Source organism: Lepidochelys kempii, chromosome 1, assembly GCF_965140285.1.
Source record: "Lepidochelys kempii isolate rLepKem1 chromosome 1, rLepKem1.hap1, whole genome shotgun sequence".
NCBI classification, from domain to species: Eukaryota; Metazoa; Chordata; order Testudines; family Cheloniidae; genus Lepidochelys; species Lepidochelys kempii.
In genome coordinates, this window is record NC_136380.1 from 329,011,284 (window position 1) to 329,028,826 (window position 17,543).

Genomic DNA, 17,543 nt, shown 5'->3' on the forward strand with positions numbered 1-17,543 from the left:
TCATCTAGTCCAACCCCCTGCTCAAAGCAGGACTGATCCCCAATTTTTGCCCAAGATCCCTGAATAGCCCCCTCAAGGATGGAACTCACAACCCTGGGTTTAGCAGGCCAATGCTCAAACCACTGAGCTATGGAGACGTCTTTCCCCAAAATATCCCCCCAAGCCCTACACCCCCTTTCCTGGGGAAGGCTTGATAATAATCCTCGCCAATTTGTACAAGTGAACACAGACCCAAACCTTTGGATCTTAAGAACAATGAAAAATCAATCAGGTTCTTAAAAGAATAATTTTAATTAAAGAAAAGATAAAAGAATCACCTCTGTAAAATCAGGATGGTAAATACCTTACAGGGTAATCAGATTCAAAACACAGAGAATCCCTCTAGGCAAAACCTTAAGTTACAAAAAGACACAAAAACAGGAATATACATTCCATCAGCACATCTTATTTTACCAGCCATTAAACAAAAGGAAATCTAACACATTTCTAGCTAGATTACTTACTAACTAACAGTTGTAAGACTGCATTCCTGATCTGTTCCCAGCAAAAGCATCACACAGACAGACAGACCCTTTGTTTCCCCCCCTCACTCCTGATTTGAAAGTATCTTGTCTCCTCATTGGTCATTTTGGTCAGGTGACAGCGAGGTTATCTTAGCTTCTTAACCCTTTACAGTTGAAAGGGTTTTGCCACTGGCCAGGAGGGATTTTATAGCACTGTATACAGAAAGGTGGTTACCCTTCCTTTTATATTATGACAGAAGGCAATAGAATTGTCAAAAAAGTATGCTGGGAGACCAGCACATAGGTTATGTTTACAGCTCTATGTCCACTCATTCTTACAGACATGAACATTTTTGTCATTGGTTAATAATACTGTAAAGGATTAAATAAGGATTTTGTGAAATCTGTGTACATTTTCAGAGATGATTGCTAGTGCTAAAATCTGCCACTTGCATTCTTGAATGGAACTAACATTGAATGTGAATGGAAAATTTTAAAACCTGATTTTAATTTTGGGTCTGTTGCAGTGGTGTTTTGCTCATAGAGCGAGAGGAAGAAGTATGTATTTTCTATGAAAAAATAAACATTCAGGAGATGATGAGTAGAAATGGTGATATTGAGATGCAAGTCATGGATGAAAAGATCAGATTTCTGAAGCTGAAGCTAGCTGAGAAAAAGAGACAGATTGAGTTGTCCCTGAAAATGCTGCCCATGAAGAATGCCTTGGATGCAGATCTGGTGGTACTTCAAATTCAGGTAGGTGGAATTAGAAAACTAATTTTTGGGAGGGTAGGTTTTATTTTCATTTTTTTAAATACATAAATTATTTCAGTTTGTACTACTCTGTGTTCTGATAAAAGAAATTAAACCACAGTTGTGGGAATTTAAGTTCATTCTATATGAAAAGCTACAGTGTGAACAGTATGGTTGACACAAACGGACAAAACATTAAGGTACCAATCCAGTAAAGCACTTAAGCATGTGCGTAACTTTAAGAAAGTTTGTAGTCCTATTGACTTCAGTCAACTCACACGATTAAACTTGCACACTTGCTGAAGTGGTTGGGGCCTAAGATAAGAATAATGTTGCTTTAAACATCAGCATGGTTAAACTGTAGGATAGGCATAAGGCATCATGTAAAAACAGGCACTGTCTGAAATTAGTCAAAAATGTATTGGCTGTGTCTTTTTTCAGTCTTTCCACTTTGCAAAATAGTAGCTCAATTCACTGAAAATACTTGACCTTAAACCTACTCTGGAGACTATGCTGCCTACTATGATATAATCCATGTACATGTTCCCCATACAAAAAACGGAGTTTTAGCTCTCATTACAAAAATGACATTCAACAATTAACAAGCTGTAGTGTTCATCATTGTTGTGGACATTCTTCCTTTGCTTTCTGAAATGGCTCATTTACTTCTGACCTTATCTCCAGATGGTAATCTTTTCCATATATATTCTGTTTGCTTCTGTACAGAATTGTAATTTATGGTGCATCACTGATGCTAGTAGTTGCATAGACTAGAGATTGTGACTCATCGTAAGATAACACTGCAGTATTCTATTACCTCTGCTCTTTTAGGGAAATTGCATGTACAGCTAAGAGAATACAGTTTCGCATGGTGTCTTTCATAAAACTGTACCCCAAAGAACTTTATAGGGGTACTGTAATTAATTGAGTTACAGAGTTACATAATGAATAGAGGGAGTGAGAAACTATGGAAATGAGCCAGAGGGAACAAAGATTTTTCATCTGAGATTCGAAATGATATGGTGAGTCAGTCAGGCAAGTGCAGTGACAAAACACAGAGGTGTTGTTTCCTGAACTGAAGCAAAGAGAGTTGTGAAACTTTGGGTTGATACTGTAGCAGAAATTGTAAACATCCTGTAGCTTCTCCTTCATGGTGACACTTCTTATCGAACATAAAGGTTTATGTAAAGGGAGACTATTGCTGTTTTTTGTTTAGTTTCTCATGTAATAAAATCAGCATAAAATCAGAAAGCAGTGAAGCATAGTGGGCATGATATTAATGACAGGGTACGTTTCAGAAATTTTCCCAAGTGGGAGATTGTTCCAGTGACCAATGGCAAATAATGAGTCATCAGAATTTTAAAAGCAAGAGGTCATGCCCTCATATTGTTCTTACTGTAGGCCAGTTGATCCAACTCTCTCATTACTTCTGCCACTTTCTGACATCCCAGTTAGCTCTTTCGGAGTCAACACTCCTCATCTGAGATTGACAATAGGCACTGTCTCTGGTGAGACACATTCTGTTTGTTTTGTTGTATCTCCTAGATATGGATGAAAACTATAATCTGGAATCCAAACTCAGAATTTTGGGGTGGATTGCTGAATTTGAAACTCTGGACTTGATGTGAATCTGTTCCTGGGGCTTTGGTCCCTGGTTGGGTTCAAACTCATAAGTGTTCTAGTATCTGGTTCCAGTTCAGATGTACCAAGTGTCTTTCAAGAACAGTCATTTGCATAAGATATTGACCCAATGCAGTGGATCCAAATCTGACCCTTAATATTGATTCAGTTTTGAATCCAATCAGTGACACCAAACCTAATTCAGTCCCTGAGCCAGCCCCTTGTCTCTAGGAAAAATGGTTTTATAGGTAATGTACTGGACTAGGCTTTAGGAGCTCTGGGTTCAATTGCTGGCTCTGCCACAGACTTCCTATGTGACTTTGGACAAGTCACTTAGGCCCAGATCCTCAAAGGTATTTAAGCTCCTAACTTTATTTATTTCAATGGAAGTTAGGAGCCTAAATACCATTGAAGATCTTGGCCTTAATCTCTCTGTGCTTCAGTGCCCTATTTGTAAGATAGAAATAGCAACATGTCCTTTCTCCCACCCTTTGTCTGTCTTGTCTGTTTAAACTATAAGTTTTTCGGGATAAGCTGTATCTCTTACAAGCACAATGAGACCCTGATTTCTGGTGGGGGCTAAATGCTTCTATAATACAAATAATAATAATAAGTATCTCTTTTCTGTGTTCTTTTCTCTGTTTTTTCTTTCTTCTGTTGCCTGTGATCTTTTCTTCCTCTTTTCTACTTCCTCTTTTCCCTTCTTTATACTTCTCAACCTTTGCTACCCACTTTGCATTCCAACTCTTTACTATTCTTCCAGCCTTGACTGCCATCCCCTCTTACACCCACCACTTTTCTTCCTCTCCTTCTCACCCTTGCCACTCTCTCCACATGCATCTCTAGCATTAGAGTGTGGTAGATTCTAACGTCTAATGCCAGATAAGCTACTAGCAATAGAGATCAGAAACTAGTAGCATGCTAAATATCAAATAATAATCATTAGGATTAGATGCTTTAGTTACTATCAGTGTTAGGCATCTAGTCAGGGCTGGCCTTACCATGAGGCAAACTGAGGCAGTCACCTCAGGTGCCAGACTGTGTGTGTGTGGGGGGGGTGCCACTAGGCCCCAGAGTGCCCCCAGGCATAAATACCATACAACCTTTAATTGGAATTGCATATCCAGGGACTGGTTCTGCAGACTGAAATGAGCCATGAGCACTAATCTGTCTTCATGCATCAATGAGAAATATTTGCCATTAAATGGTAATTGGTCCAAAGTGCAGACCTGCTGAGCCACTTAGTGCTTAAGGAGACAGCTTCACTCCTAAGCCAGCAAAATGGGACTAACCTGTGAGAGGTAAAGGCATTAACCTCAGAATTTATCCAGTGTCATGACGGGGTGAAAAATTTATGGCTTGTTTTATGCAGGAGGCCAGAACAGATCATCAGAATGGTACTTTCTGGTCTTAAAATGTAAAATCTATGAAACAAGAAACAGTTTTACCCACAGCTGACACTGACGTATAAGGCAAGTGAGTGAAGAAAATAAAGAAAGAAGATTATAGTCAAACAGTTATACAAATACATTAGCATGGTTATTTACATGCATGCCATTTATTTTTTGTACCCTTGGGTTGAGTACCTTCATATAAAGCTATATGTATTCTCTTTTACCTGTGAAAATGAAAACTTTGCATTGATACTATTTAAGCTGCTTATTATTTTTATTTTGAATACATTATAAAACCTTTTTCTCATTACATTTAAATGCATACTTAAGAATCTGGGATGTTTGCACTTCAGAAACACCCGTAAGTCTATATTTAAGTTTAGTGTGAAACTTTATAAATGTGTCTGGTCTGAGTTGGTAGGTGTATCCTCTGACAAAAACATCATTTATAGAGTAGAGACCCACTCCTGCAAACTCTTGAGTGAGCGGTCTCTACTCACATGACTAGGCAGCAGTTCTGCGGAAAAGGACCTAGGGGTGACAGTGGACGAGAAGCTGGATATGAGTCAGCAGTGTGCCCTTGTTGCCAAGAAGGCCAATGGCATTTTGGGATGTATAAGTAGGGGCATAGCGAGCAGATCGAGGGACGTGATCGTTCCCCTCTATTCGACATTGGTGAGGCCTCATCTGGAGTACTGTGTCCAGTTTTGGGCCCCACACTTCAAGAAGGATGTGGATAAATTGGAGAGAGTCCAGCGAAGGGCAACAAAAATGATTAGGGGACTGGAACACATGACTTATGAGGAGAGGCTGAGGGAGCTGGGATTGTTTAGCCTGCAGAAGAGAAGAATGAGGGGGGATTTGATAGCTGCTTTCAACTACCTGAAAGGGGGTTCCAAAGAGGATGGCTCTAGACTGTTCTCAATGGTAGCAGATGACAGAACGAGGAGTAATGGTCTCAAGTTGCAGTGGGGGAGGTTTAGATTGGATATTAGGAAAAACTTTTTCACTAAGAGGGTGGTGAAACACTGGAATGCGTTACCTAGGGAGGTGGTAGAATCTCCTTCCTTAGAGGTTTTTAAGGTCAGGCTTGACAAAGCCCTGGCTGGGATGATTTAACTGGGAATTGGTCCTGCTTCGAGCAGGGGGTTGGACTAGATGACCTTCTGGGGTCCCTTCCAACCCTGATATTCTATGATTCTATGACTAGTCTCATCAATATGGATTGTGCAGATGAGTAGGTTTACATGACTGAGACTCAGATGTGAAATACAACTGGAACTGTAGCTACATCCTGTTATTTATCATAGACTTGTTTTTAAATTCTTCTTTTTTGCAAAACTCAGTGTATTGTTGTGCTCATGTTTCTAGTTAACTAGCATCAAAAGTATTTCTCAATCCCCCTGTGGTCCAACCCAAATGATGCATGTTTGCAACCAAAACATGATTGGACAAATGAAGGGACAGCAATCTTACATTGTGACTTGTTTGTATAATGGCTAGTTCCCTTTTTAAAAAGTTTTTAAGGTTCTTTTCTGTGCTGCTACTTCTTAGAACAGGAAGAGATGGCTGCTGCTTTTTCGCAAGAAAAAAGTGCTTAAACTGAATGTTCTGGTGACTTTCCATTATCATAGCAAAAAACCAACGAGGCATCCAGCGGCACCTTAAAACTAACACATTTATGCATCACGAAAGCTTATGGCTAAATAAACGTGTTAGTCTTTAAGGTGCCGCTGGATGCCTCGTTGTTTTTGTGGATACAGACTAACATGGCTACCTCTCTGATACTTGGTATCATTATCATAGCAGCACATCTATCAGCTCTCACAGATCTGTGTTTGCATTTCTACACATCAAAAAACACATGGCCAGCACTGAACCTCCGGTGAACCTATTCCTGTGGTTAGGCCTAAATATTTCTTCATTTATGGTAAATCATTGTGGCTGCAAGAGCCCAAGACAACTATCTCCCTCGTAATTTTTCACCTGAGAATATACGGATTGTCTTTAGACCTAATTATTTGCATCATGTTTACGTTAGTGCTGAAAGATTAATATCCCAACAGATTAACCCATGATAGATTACTATAGATATACCAAATATGTCATGTTGCAAAAATGGACTAACACTGTATTGCCAATCCTGCAAGTTCAAACATCAGGAGGTAGACTAAAAAGAATCAAGAGATTGGCTTAAAAATCATGAGATTTACAAAAATTAATCACCTATCTTTTTTTGTCTGTGATCGGCTGTTTTTAAACTCTCATCAGGAGCCCCCACCACCATGTACATGTGCATGTCAGATGGAAAAGTTAACCTGAAGTGTACACAAAATGTACACAAAAATTGGCAGATCACCATCTGCCTATTGTCTCTGAATTTGTATGAGGGACGTGTTCTCCCCGGCATCCTCCTCTCATAAGCCCAGAGAAATCTCTCTTGGCAGTCTCCTCAGCGCCCATCTGTGCTCCCACGGAAACCAGTGCCAGGTCCCTTCCTACTTCTTTCAGCTTTTCCCCGACACTGAACTCTACCTTCTGCTGGACTTTACTCCTGTTCCCTAATCATATGGCCCTGCTGCCGGGGCCCCTCTTTGTCCTTTGTCGCTGTCTTGTGTCCCTTGATAACACCCACACAGCCCTTGCCTGTGTCACTTGTCCTGACCTGTGTTTCAGCTAGCTACTTTTATTTCCTCCCATTACCATTGGATCTGAATGCCTTCCAGTATTCAAAAACTGAGCTCACAGTGGCTCTGTCCAGCCTTTAGGAGCAATAGCTTGGTGAGTTTACAGGGTTTTGTTTCTTTGTGTGTGTGTGTAACTTATTGAGCGGGAAAGCTATGCCGAAGAAATGAGATGTTGGAGTCTGTGTTGTGCCTCTTGGACAGGAGCCTAATGATGTTCAAGGAGCTGAAGATGTGAACTGCTGTACAACTTGTAAGCGTTAATAGCAACATCACTAGCGTCGGTGTCTCATTTTTATTTCCGCTATTGAACTTTTTTTTTTGCCTCTTTCCTTTCTGGGTAAGTTCTGTTACTGGGTTTCCACAAGTACAGACTCTGAGGCATTTTCCCTCTCTGCTCTGAGTAATATAGGTGCCAGTACAAAGATAACAGGCAGCAGGGGCCAGAAGAGGAGGGCTGGTCTCAGCAATGTGGCTGTGAATCGTTGGCCTCAGCAGTTGCACATATACTTCCTTTGTTGTATTTCGTATGGTCTATGACTAGTCCCTATTCCCACTCCTGGGACAGGCAATGGAGAACAAGGTAGTTCATCTCAGACACAGGGCTGTTGAGCTAGTCCTCATCTGCTGGGTACAGAGTGACCAAGGCACTGAAAATACGGTGTATTTGCATGATTCAAAAAATGGTCTGGGGATAAAGAGGGAAATGAAACCGCCACTTTCTGGTGAAGAGAAGAGAGTTTCCATCTATCCAGGGTTTGCCTGAGAGCCATGGTGTCCTCACCTAAAGAAAATTCTCACTCTAGTAATCCCACAGCAGCCTCCCCTTCTGCCCTCATTCCATCCTCTGTGTTCTCAAGGGATCGGTTATGGATTCCCCCAGCCACTCCAAGCAGGAAAACTCTCCTTTCCGCCAACCCCCCAGCTAGCTGGACTTGGTGCCAAAGGAGGCAGCTTTTTTCCAAACCTCCCACTGAGTACACCAGAAGTGCGGGAGCGTCTCGTCGCTCAAAGGGCTGGCGTCATGCACGCTGACATTCCAGAGGCATGATTTACCAAGAGAAGAAGCCCAGGTCACTTTGCTGTGTGTGAGGAAGGCCTCGGCTGAACAAGTGTTTGAAGATGGGTTTGAAACGTGAATAGCTGTTGGGGGGCCTGTGATAAAAACACAAATAAGGCTAATTCTGCCCTACCAATCTATCCTATACCCCCTCATTAACTTCAGTAGGGTTCTTAGTGTATAAATCAGCCAAAATTGGACCAAAGCATCACTAAGGACATCAGTGACTGGTTTCAGAGCGGTAGCTGTGTTAGTCTGTATCAGCAAAAACGAGGAGTCCTTGGGGCACCTTAGAGACTAATAAATGTATTTGGGCATAAGCTTTCGTGGACTAGAACCCACTTCATCAGATGTATGGAGTGGAAGATACAGGAGCAGGTCTAAATACATGTATGCATCTGATGAAGTGGGTTCTAGCCCACGAAAGCTTATGCCCAAATACATTTATTAGTCTCTAAGGTGCCCCAAGGACTCCTCGTTGTTGTTTTTTTAAGGACAGCAGTATAATTCATGAGATAAGACCATTTAATTTCTCATCTGTGATTGGCTACTTCATTTATCATGTAACAATGACTTTTTTGTTTACTCACCAAACTGGTTGTTTAAAACCACCACAAACCTGACAGTTATGTTTTCTTGTTTGGTAGTATTCTCAGTGCAAGGACAGAATTAAAAGTCTGGAGAAACACTTTTCTGATCCTGAGGGGAAGAACAGAAAGCGAACCCTGGAAGGAAAGGACCCATCACTACCTGAACTGTTCAAAAAGATTGAAGAGGTAACACAGCATGTCTGACAACAGAATTTATCACAATAGATGGCTGGATTACCCTAGAACTGTGGTTCTCAACCCATGTGACATCATCAGGGCCATACAGATCATATATATACTGTATGGATGCAGCGCACATATAACAGAGAGCTGCATATGCAGCCCACAATGGTAAACAAATTGAGAACCACTGCCCTAGAAAAATGTAAACAGTCTTTTCTTTTTTATTAAAGTTCTACATGGAGAGTTAAAAAAATCTTTGAGCTAGGCTTGTGGGCACTGCAGCACAGCACACAGCTGTCCATGAAAGCTGTGAGGAGCAGCTCTGCATAGGAGCAATCAGGGCAGACCACAGCAGCATTAATGTGAGCCCACAGGTGCCCAGTATTGTCAACCCCAAAACCAACCTAAATCCAAAGTCAGGTTGCCAATTAAAAAAAAAATAGCTTAAAAAGCATAAGACTTTTTTATACAAATGTATATTTTGCATACTTTTTATTTGCTTTCTGGTTTTTGAGACTTTAGGACTTACATTTTTCAGGTTTCTCTCTACAACCATGAAGAGCCAGAAAGTTCCTTTTGTTTTAAATTAAAGCAGTAATACAGAAACTAAATAAGCTCTGTACTGAGACTTGGAGTTAGTGTTAGAGTTGTAGTCTTGGTCATTCAGGAAAGGATTCATTTTGAAGTGGTTATTTATGCTGTTATTTATTTACACAATCTGAAAAAGCTGTCAAGTCTGTAAAAATGTATCTATTGCAAAGTGATTGTGAGCAGATCTTACTCCTACTCATTCACGGTTGTGTATGGGTTTGTTCTCATTACAGTTAGAAATACAGCTGGTACAAAAGGAGGAGAAATTGTTGGAGAAGGACTTTATTTATGAGCAAGTTTCACGGCTAACAGATAGACTTTGTACCAAGACAGAGAATGGGAAGAAAGACACGCTGATATTAGCAAAACGGGTAAGTATCAGATCAAACTCTTTGTTTCCAGGCATCCAGTATGTATCCATATTTCTTATTTCTGAGGTCGGGTGCTTAATAGCTAAGCAAAATGGTGAAGGTAGTCTCCTTTTTGAATGAATCCTCCAACCAATAGTTTCCAACAACTATGTGGACCTGCTCAATAATAGGAAAAACACAGACAGGCTCCATACTCCTGCAATCTGAAAGGAGATACATTGAGCCAGCAGGCAGGTTTTTCTTACACACTTTAGGCTGAGATAACCACACATCCTTGCGTTAAAGAAAATTCTCAAAACAATCATTTTTCCTTATGTCTATCACATTTATTTCTGCCTGCCTCATAGAGCTAATATTTTGAAAAGATAAAGGAGGCTCTCAGAAAAGAAAAACCCAACTTAAGAGGTTTGTTAAAGAAAAAGCAATGTCAGAACAGAGACACTGATAACAAGTGAGGTGAAAAGAGACAACCAAAGACAGAAGAAAACTGAAGTGAATGAAGAAAATCTGGCTCAGCCTTGTTTTCTTTCCAGGTATTAGGGTTGGAGTTTGAACAGATCCAGATAAATAAGAACAGACCATTACAGCAACAAACATGTTTAAGTTGTTTTCTACAGGGAAATTTAACATGGCTGCTGCTAACCTATGTTTGTTTAAAGTGTGGTTCTAGTATTAGGAGTGACTGTAGAAAAGGATATTGTGGATAAAAATGGCATTGATTCTTTTCCTCTTTCAATAATTCTCCATAACAATGGTCACTTAAACACTTAAAGATGCTGTTTCTAACTATCATATATGCTGGGAGTCAAGCTGGGGTTCGTTCTTGTGCATCATCACCAGTAAGAGCCTAGCTGACTTGCAGAAAGATTACCTTTGTACAACCCCATTGCCTTGATATTATACCTCCCGTTGCCTTTACTGGGCTCATGCAGGCATAAGTGAATACAATTTGGTGTACAATGCTGTTCACTGTGCACAATATGGAACAGCTTGCAGGATGAAATTCTGCACTATGAAGTTAAAGAGTTTTGCTATTGACTTCAGTGGGGCCAGGATTTCATCCCTGGCCTGCCTTTTTAACAGCTGGGTTGGTTCTGCCGTGCCAACAGGAGTGAAAACATTGTACTCACTGTTTTTACTGAAAGTGAGCTGGTATGGCTCTGAATGTACACAAGAAGCAGACTGGGTGACTAGGAATGTGACATTTATTTTTAAATGTAGAACCATGCTTTAAAAAATAGACAGTTAAGGTGAATTTTTCCTCCATCCAGTACCGAACCCCCCAGCCTCTATTTTATGGTCCCTTGGGACAATGACAGTTTCACAAAAATTATACATTATTTTCTTGGCTCATCAGCTGGGTGGGGATTTCATGGGTACCTTATGTGAAAATTTTTCCAATAATTTTTCTGCCCCACACTTCTGTACATTGTATTTTCAAATGTGCAAACAACAAATAAATTAGGCTTTTAAATGCATGTGTAACTGAACAGTGTATGTAAATTCACAAATAAGTGGCAAGTTATTTGTGCACACACAAATGTGAACACTAATTTTTTTTTAAAGACTAGGCCAAAATAACAGTATGGCTTAGCAGTACTAACATTGAAAGTGATAACTAATAGGGTTAAGGGAGATAGTTTTCCTTTCCAATTCAACAGAAAAAGAAAGAGACAAACAATATGTGCATTAGCTCATATATATTATATTTATCTTACTTTACTGGCTTTTAAAAATGATTAATATGTATTGTACAAATAAAAGCACTATATCATCCAGAAAGTCATATAGATTTTCTGTCTTTCCTATTATCTGCCAGTTTGATGAAAAAGTTTTCCATTAATTCTCTGAAAATACAGATCCTGAAAGCAAGATTGATTCTTAAGTAAAGAGAAGAACTGGTTAAAGTATAATGTTATTGATTCCAGATGAATGAACTACAGCAGAAAATAAAAGATAAAACCAAAAAGATGATGGCTCTCATTGCAGAGTTATCCATGAAGCAAGCAATTACCATTAAACTGCAACAGGAAATGAGGGATAAAGAACAATTTTTGCTGACTGTCTCATCAAGGATAGAAAAAGGTCTCCCTCCTCCTAAAGAAACAGAGATTGAGTGGATGAAGGTATTGCGCAATGAGGAGATTCATAAGGCTGCAGCTGAAGCTAGAGAGAAGGTAGGTTTTTGTCATATGGTACAATTTGAGATTCATTCACATTGTTCCAGTTTATTTACTTTTTTTAAGGGCTTTGCTGTGTGGCTTCTTATTGGCCATCTCCCATCCCCCCCAGTTTGGTGGCGGGGAGTTTTCTTGAAGAATAGGGCAAGACTGACCTAGGAAGAGCTTGACCTTGTGGAAGAGCTTATTGCCAAGCTGCTTTGTGGAGAGTCACAACAGAAGTCCTGCATACTGTATATAATGAAAATTCACCAATTGGTCAGCTGGTGTCTAGTGCTAAAAGGAAGCTTTACATATCAGTTTAAACATTTTAATCGTTTGGATAGTGGCAAGATAGAGGAGCACTGATCTTTTCAGATAATATACTGAGGGTTCAGTTTCAGGATGCGAGTGCAAAGGAAGAAACTAACCCCACCTTTGCTCTTAGGCGCTTGTAGATGCTAGACTGGCAGCGACAAAGGGAGATTAGATTGCTAGATGGCAGTGAGCAGGAAGAGCACATGGGAAAACGCTGCAAGTTCCTTAATGGGCAGCTTGCCTCCTTAAAACCAATTGGGGCAACCAATGATCTGTAGGGGGAGAGTTCACACTAAGTAGGGGCAATATTATAAAAAGATGTCCTATTTGTATGAGGTTCCCTCAACCTCAGGCTCACGAGGCAGGGGAAAAGTATAATTTCAGTAGGGTGCATTAACAGCACTCCTGACAGCACTAGCCTCTGCAAGGGCTGGATGAAGGCAGGCCATGGTCTTTCCACCTCTCTCTGGCAAAAGCTGCCTGAGCATCGAGGAGTGCCCAGTGCACTCATTTAAAGAAAGTACTGCCTTGAGGCCAAGGAAGGCTTCCCCAACAAAACTGCTTTGGAATTAACAGTTTCCCCTATGTTATGACAGTCACTTCAGTATTTTGTACCTCAGTTTCCTCATTTGTAAAAATGGGGATATTAGTACAGTAGTGTTCTTTGTAAAGTGCTTTGCCCTATAGCTGAGAAGTGGTAAATGGAGTTCTAAGTACTGTCTTCACCATGAATTGCAAAACAGACTGTCAGTGTTGTATCCGATTAAAAATGTGTTTCTTCACAGCGTACTGCAGAAGAGGAAGAGTATGCATCGCCAAATAGTGTCTATACAACAGCGGAGCAGCGCCCCAATGCATACATCCCAGATGATGAAAATGTTCTCCCTTTGCCACGTCCCTATGGTGCTTTGGCTCCTTTCAAACCAACTGAACCTGGTTCAAATATGAGACACATAAGAAAACCTATTGTTAAGCCAATTGAAATCTGAACAAGTGATCCTGTTCTACCTAAACCATAAGTCCAGTAGTAGCAATTGAATACGCAAAGCCAACAGCTCTTAATATTGTAAATGTTTTTAAATGTTTGCTAGCAGTTTGCCAAAATATTCACACTGTAAACAAAATATTTTTGAAGTAGACAGTATAGCCAAATAGTCCCTGCAGCACTTTATCCTTGCTAATAGGGGTTCAGTATGCAATACATAGCAGTATTTTGAAATGTTAAGAGGAGTGAACAACAATCAAAATTGGTTTTTAACTTGTTTATTGTACCTGTTTGTACTTTATAAGCATTTAACAAGAGAACATTTTGTAGCTTTTCTTTTTAATATGAACATAATTGAACTATGTCCTTATTCATTATACAAATAAATCAATATGGGGAGCAGTTTGGACTGAAGATATTGCCAAGCATGTCTGTTTAAATCAAAAAATGCCCTTTCTCTCACTACAGACCAGTGAGAAAGCTAATCCTCCTTTATCACTGATGGCAACCATAGTAGAGGGAACAAGTCCCATTATTGAGAAGGAGCAAGAGGAGAAGAAAGAGTGAATGATCTTACATACTAAGAAGTAAAGTGAAAAAAGGGCCCTCTTTCTGGGAGCTGAATCTCTCTCATTCAACACTACGAAATAGGTACACAAGTTTGGGAACATACTCCCCTATTTGAAACTATGCTGAGAAAAGATAACAGAGGTAGTTATACAGAGAGCTTGAGGAACATACCGGAATTAAAAAGAAAAAAAGTAACATCAAATTCATTCTAGTTTACTACTTCTGAAACTTTGGCACATTTTCTTACCTAAATGGAAGTACATCTGTTCCATGCTATTTCAGCATGTTTGAAGTTCACAAATTTTCCCTGTTTGGTAACAAAGCACTCCTTTTTTATTGCTGTTAAAGCTCACAGCTAAAAAAATAAATGGGTTAGGTCAGTTCTGTATAAATATAGCTGGGAACTGAAGGAAAAAATCTGTAGCAATTTTTTAAAAATCTAACACTTGATCTAAAAACATTAAAAGTCATAAGGGCAGAATTAAATACAATTCATCAAAGTCACTGTAAAGATAAGCTTCCAAAGAAGCTTTCTTATTCTGCTGTATTGTACAGTACATTATAAACATCAGGAAAAGTTCTTATACACATTACAGAGAGAGCAAATATATTAAAACCCAACTCCAAAGACATGGGGGCAGTACTGTTAAGAGATGTACTGCCTATATGAGGAATTTATACACCTTTATTAATACATTATATACAAAGAGTTACTCCGCATTTGTTGCCTCTAGCCTATACTATGCAATCTCAAAGAAATCCTTTATACATCAGTGCAATAACAACTGCCAATTTCTCATTATTTCACAATGTAATTGGACTGTTCTTTTTTAAGAATGTCTTGCTGTAAGTCTGGTATTAGAATAAAAATAAAATTCTGAAGAAACTTTTCCCACCATATTCTGAAACTTTCTACACCTACTCCTGTTAAGCCATTCCACAGTGTAAAATTGAATAATAAAAACATATTTAGCTGGAGAGCCAGGTCTATATCAGATACATTTTTCCCCCAGCTCCAATCCTTCATCTTCCTTGTATTTACTAGCAAGTCTGCAATTTCAGTCTAGTCCCTGCTCAATACATGCATGAGTAGAGTGGAGCATATATTATTTTGGGCAGCTTTTTACTAGTTAATGGTTGCAACTGAAAACTGGGATCGTTTCATAGGACATTTGTTTTCTAAATATTAACAATTTTTGAGAAGTATTAAACCCTGGAATTTTAGTTGCAAATATGCTTGTTGAAATGTTGATATATGTAGCAAGACTGACATGTTTTTTGAATTAACCCAATATATTTTAGCAGTACTACAGGCCTAAAAGCATCATGGTGTGTTTCAGTGCTGTTTCTTCTACAAATTTTGCATTCACATTGTCTTCTTCCTCAAATGGATTCAGACCTGGAAAAGCACATTGAGAACATCAGCATTTACAAAATGAATGTTCTTCTGCACCAATACTTTCAATCCCCAGGACACCATGACCAACATTTTCAATCTGGGATACCCAAAGTTAGGATTAAAATGTATTTTCATAGATGTGAAGCCCTCCCCCCAGCTTTCATTGATTTCACTTGGACGCTCAGCATCTCTGAAATTCAAATGCTCAGTTTTTAAAAGTTTTCGCCCCTAGTTTTTTTCATAAGGAGAAAAATATTTCTTGTAAGGACCCGGGGCTAGATTCACCAAGGTTCTTAAACATTATAATGCCTCACTATTTGGAATTCTCAGCCCCAAGTTAGGTGCCCCAGCTCCTCATACAGTACATGGAAAGAAAGAGTTCAATGCCAAAGAAAGATTCTCAGAATCCAGCACTTTGAGTGGGGAGCCACCTAAAGCAAGCGGGGAGAGAAATGCAGAGAAAAGGGGTGGGGACTTAGGGCCCAGGTAAGTGGCCCAATCACTAGGCTCTTGGGCATTCTGGGGTGGACCTCTCTCTATCTCTCCTGCGAGAGGTAGTCCATTTGGTATAAATATTTAAATATTCATTTGGCAGAGAGCAAAAAAGAGTAACTCTACAGCCTGGTGATTAGGGCACTTGCCTAGGATGTGGGAGAGTTAGGTTAAAGTCCCTGCTCCGGTAATATTTATTTATACAAAAATGAAACAGCTCCAAATAAGAGATTGAGAAAGACCCATCCCAGAATCCCTTATAACCTGGTGGTTGAGATTTACCTGGCATGTAGAAAACAGGGTTCAAATCCCAGCTCCAAATCTAACAGAGCAGGGATCTGAATTTGGAACACCCACACCCCTGAAAAATTTCCAACCTGCTTGCCCCTTGCTGTCTTTTGAGTGGGCCTGACCCTAGAGGTGCACTCTGAGCACACCTACAGGATTGGGCCGCATTGGAGAGGTAGGCAGGGAAACACCTTGTTTGAGAATCCTGCTGGGGCTTCGGTTTGAGTGGGATTCAAGCAGCTCATTAGCTGTTGGGCAGCATCAGAACTTAGGTGGCTTTGAGCAGGCCCATGCAGAGAATTTTGGTACTGATGGGAATTTAATCACCCACAGGGTTAGGTGGCAGCTGAGACGTGATTTTGCACATGTCAGTGGAGCCGAAATGTTGGGCTTAAGTGACTATCTGCCTCTCTAGATGCCCAAGTACCTTTGTGAATCTAGCCCATAAGGTCTGATCCAGAGTCCACTGAAGCTAATGGGAGCCGTACTATTGACTTCTATGGGTTGTTTGTTTTTTTGTTTTGTTTTTTTTTAAACAGACTCATAGAACCTTTAAAGTCTGTATCAATATAATATCAGGTCAGAAGGTTGAGTCTGTCAGCCACTTTTATCTAAGTACAAGCAGGTCAAATCCTGAAGATTTTACACAGGCAAAACTCTGAAATCAATGGAAGTTTTGCTTGAGTATAAATTGAAGGAGGACTTATAGAATGTGGCCCTGGTATTGTCAGTTTCGTAATACTGTGACATGAAATCGCAAGCAATGTAATTTAGGGGGAAAAATTTGTGGATTTGATTAACATTTAACCTTGGCTACTTTCCAGATTGTAGCAAAGGGGGCTAACGCCTTTCAAAGCTGGCAACACCAGCCTGCTTCTTACGGGGACATAAACAGAACATATCCCACAGGGAGGAGACCCAGAGACTCTACAAGGTGCACTGAAGACTTTGCTATTGATTTTATGTTAGAGGCACTCAAGTTGACAATACAGATGGGCACCAGTATAAAACCTTAAAATAGATTAAACAGTCAATGGGATTTAGGCTCCTAAGTGCAGCAATGCCTGAATACCTTTAAAAATCTGGTCCTACGCCCTTTATGGCCAGGGACTTAGGATGGTTATGATTCCCAGACAGATCATGTCACCAGAAGGGAACCATGTGACAGAAATGCCAGAACTATATAAAAAGCTGGCTCAGAAAGGAACACACCAACAAGGGAGTAAGTGGTGAGATATGGAGAAGGGTTTTCACTAAGAAAGGTATGGAAGCAGTGAGCCAAGGAGGGGCCAATGAACAGATAGATGCTCTGGAAAGAGGTAATTGGTTCAAGGCCTGAACGAAAGCGAAAAGAAGGAAAAAACTCTAGGACAATACAGAATTGGTGTAGGCTGGAGGCTCAGTGTTGGTACCACTCTTTAAAAAGTACTAAGTTGGAGCTTCCAACAAAGTGGGAGGAAGTCCCCTATCAATTGGAACACCAGAGCTGATGCCTGTGGAGGAAGGACTCTTGATTGAGCCTGGAGAAGGCAAATTATTGCATTTTAGCTTGACAAGAAGATAAACAGAAAACTGCAGCCTGA

At 40.0% G+C, this 17,543-nt stretch overlaps 2 protein-coding genes across 7 annotated transcripts in view; one reads left to right on the forward strand and one right to left on the reverse strand.

Annotated features, from left to right (window-relative positions):
* CCDC146 (coiled-coil domain containing 146) overlaps positions 1-15,092 on the forward strand; it is a 127,317-nt gene extending 112,225 nt beyond the window's left edge. For 2 of the 3 annotated variants that reach the window (XM_073328559.1, XM_073328560.1), the window contains exons 15-19: positions 1,031-1,259; positions 8,662-8,790; positions 9,612-9,749; positions 11,678-11,926; positions 13,012-15,092. In XM_073328559.1, the coding sequence (XP_073184660.1) occupies positions 1,031-1,259; positions 8,662-8,790; positions 9,612-9,749; positions 11,678-11,926; positions 13,012-13,215 (949 nt within the window). In that variant the 3' untranslated portion in view covers positions 13,216-15,092. Of the gene's footprint in view, positions 1-1,030; positions 1,260-8,661; positions 8,791-9,611; positions 9,750-11,677; positions 11,927-13,011 lie in introns of those variants that run through there. The other variant, XM_073328563.1, reaches the window with a different exon arrangement.
* GSAP (gamma-secretase activating protein) overlaps positions 14,835-17,543 on the reverse strand; it is a 62,715-nt gene continuing 60,006 nt past the window's right edge. For all 4 annotated transcript variants that reach the window (XM_073328566.1, XM_073328567.1, XM_073328568.1 and 1 more), the window contains one exon: positions 14,835-15,180. In XM_073328566.1, coding sequence (XP_073184667.1) covers positions 15,089-15,180 — 92 coding nt within the window. In that variant the 3' untranslated portion in view covers positions 14,835-15,088. The remainder of the gene's footprint in view (positions 15,181-17,543) is intronic.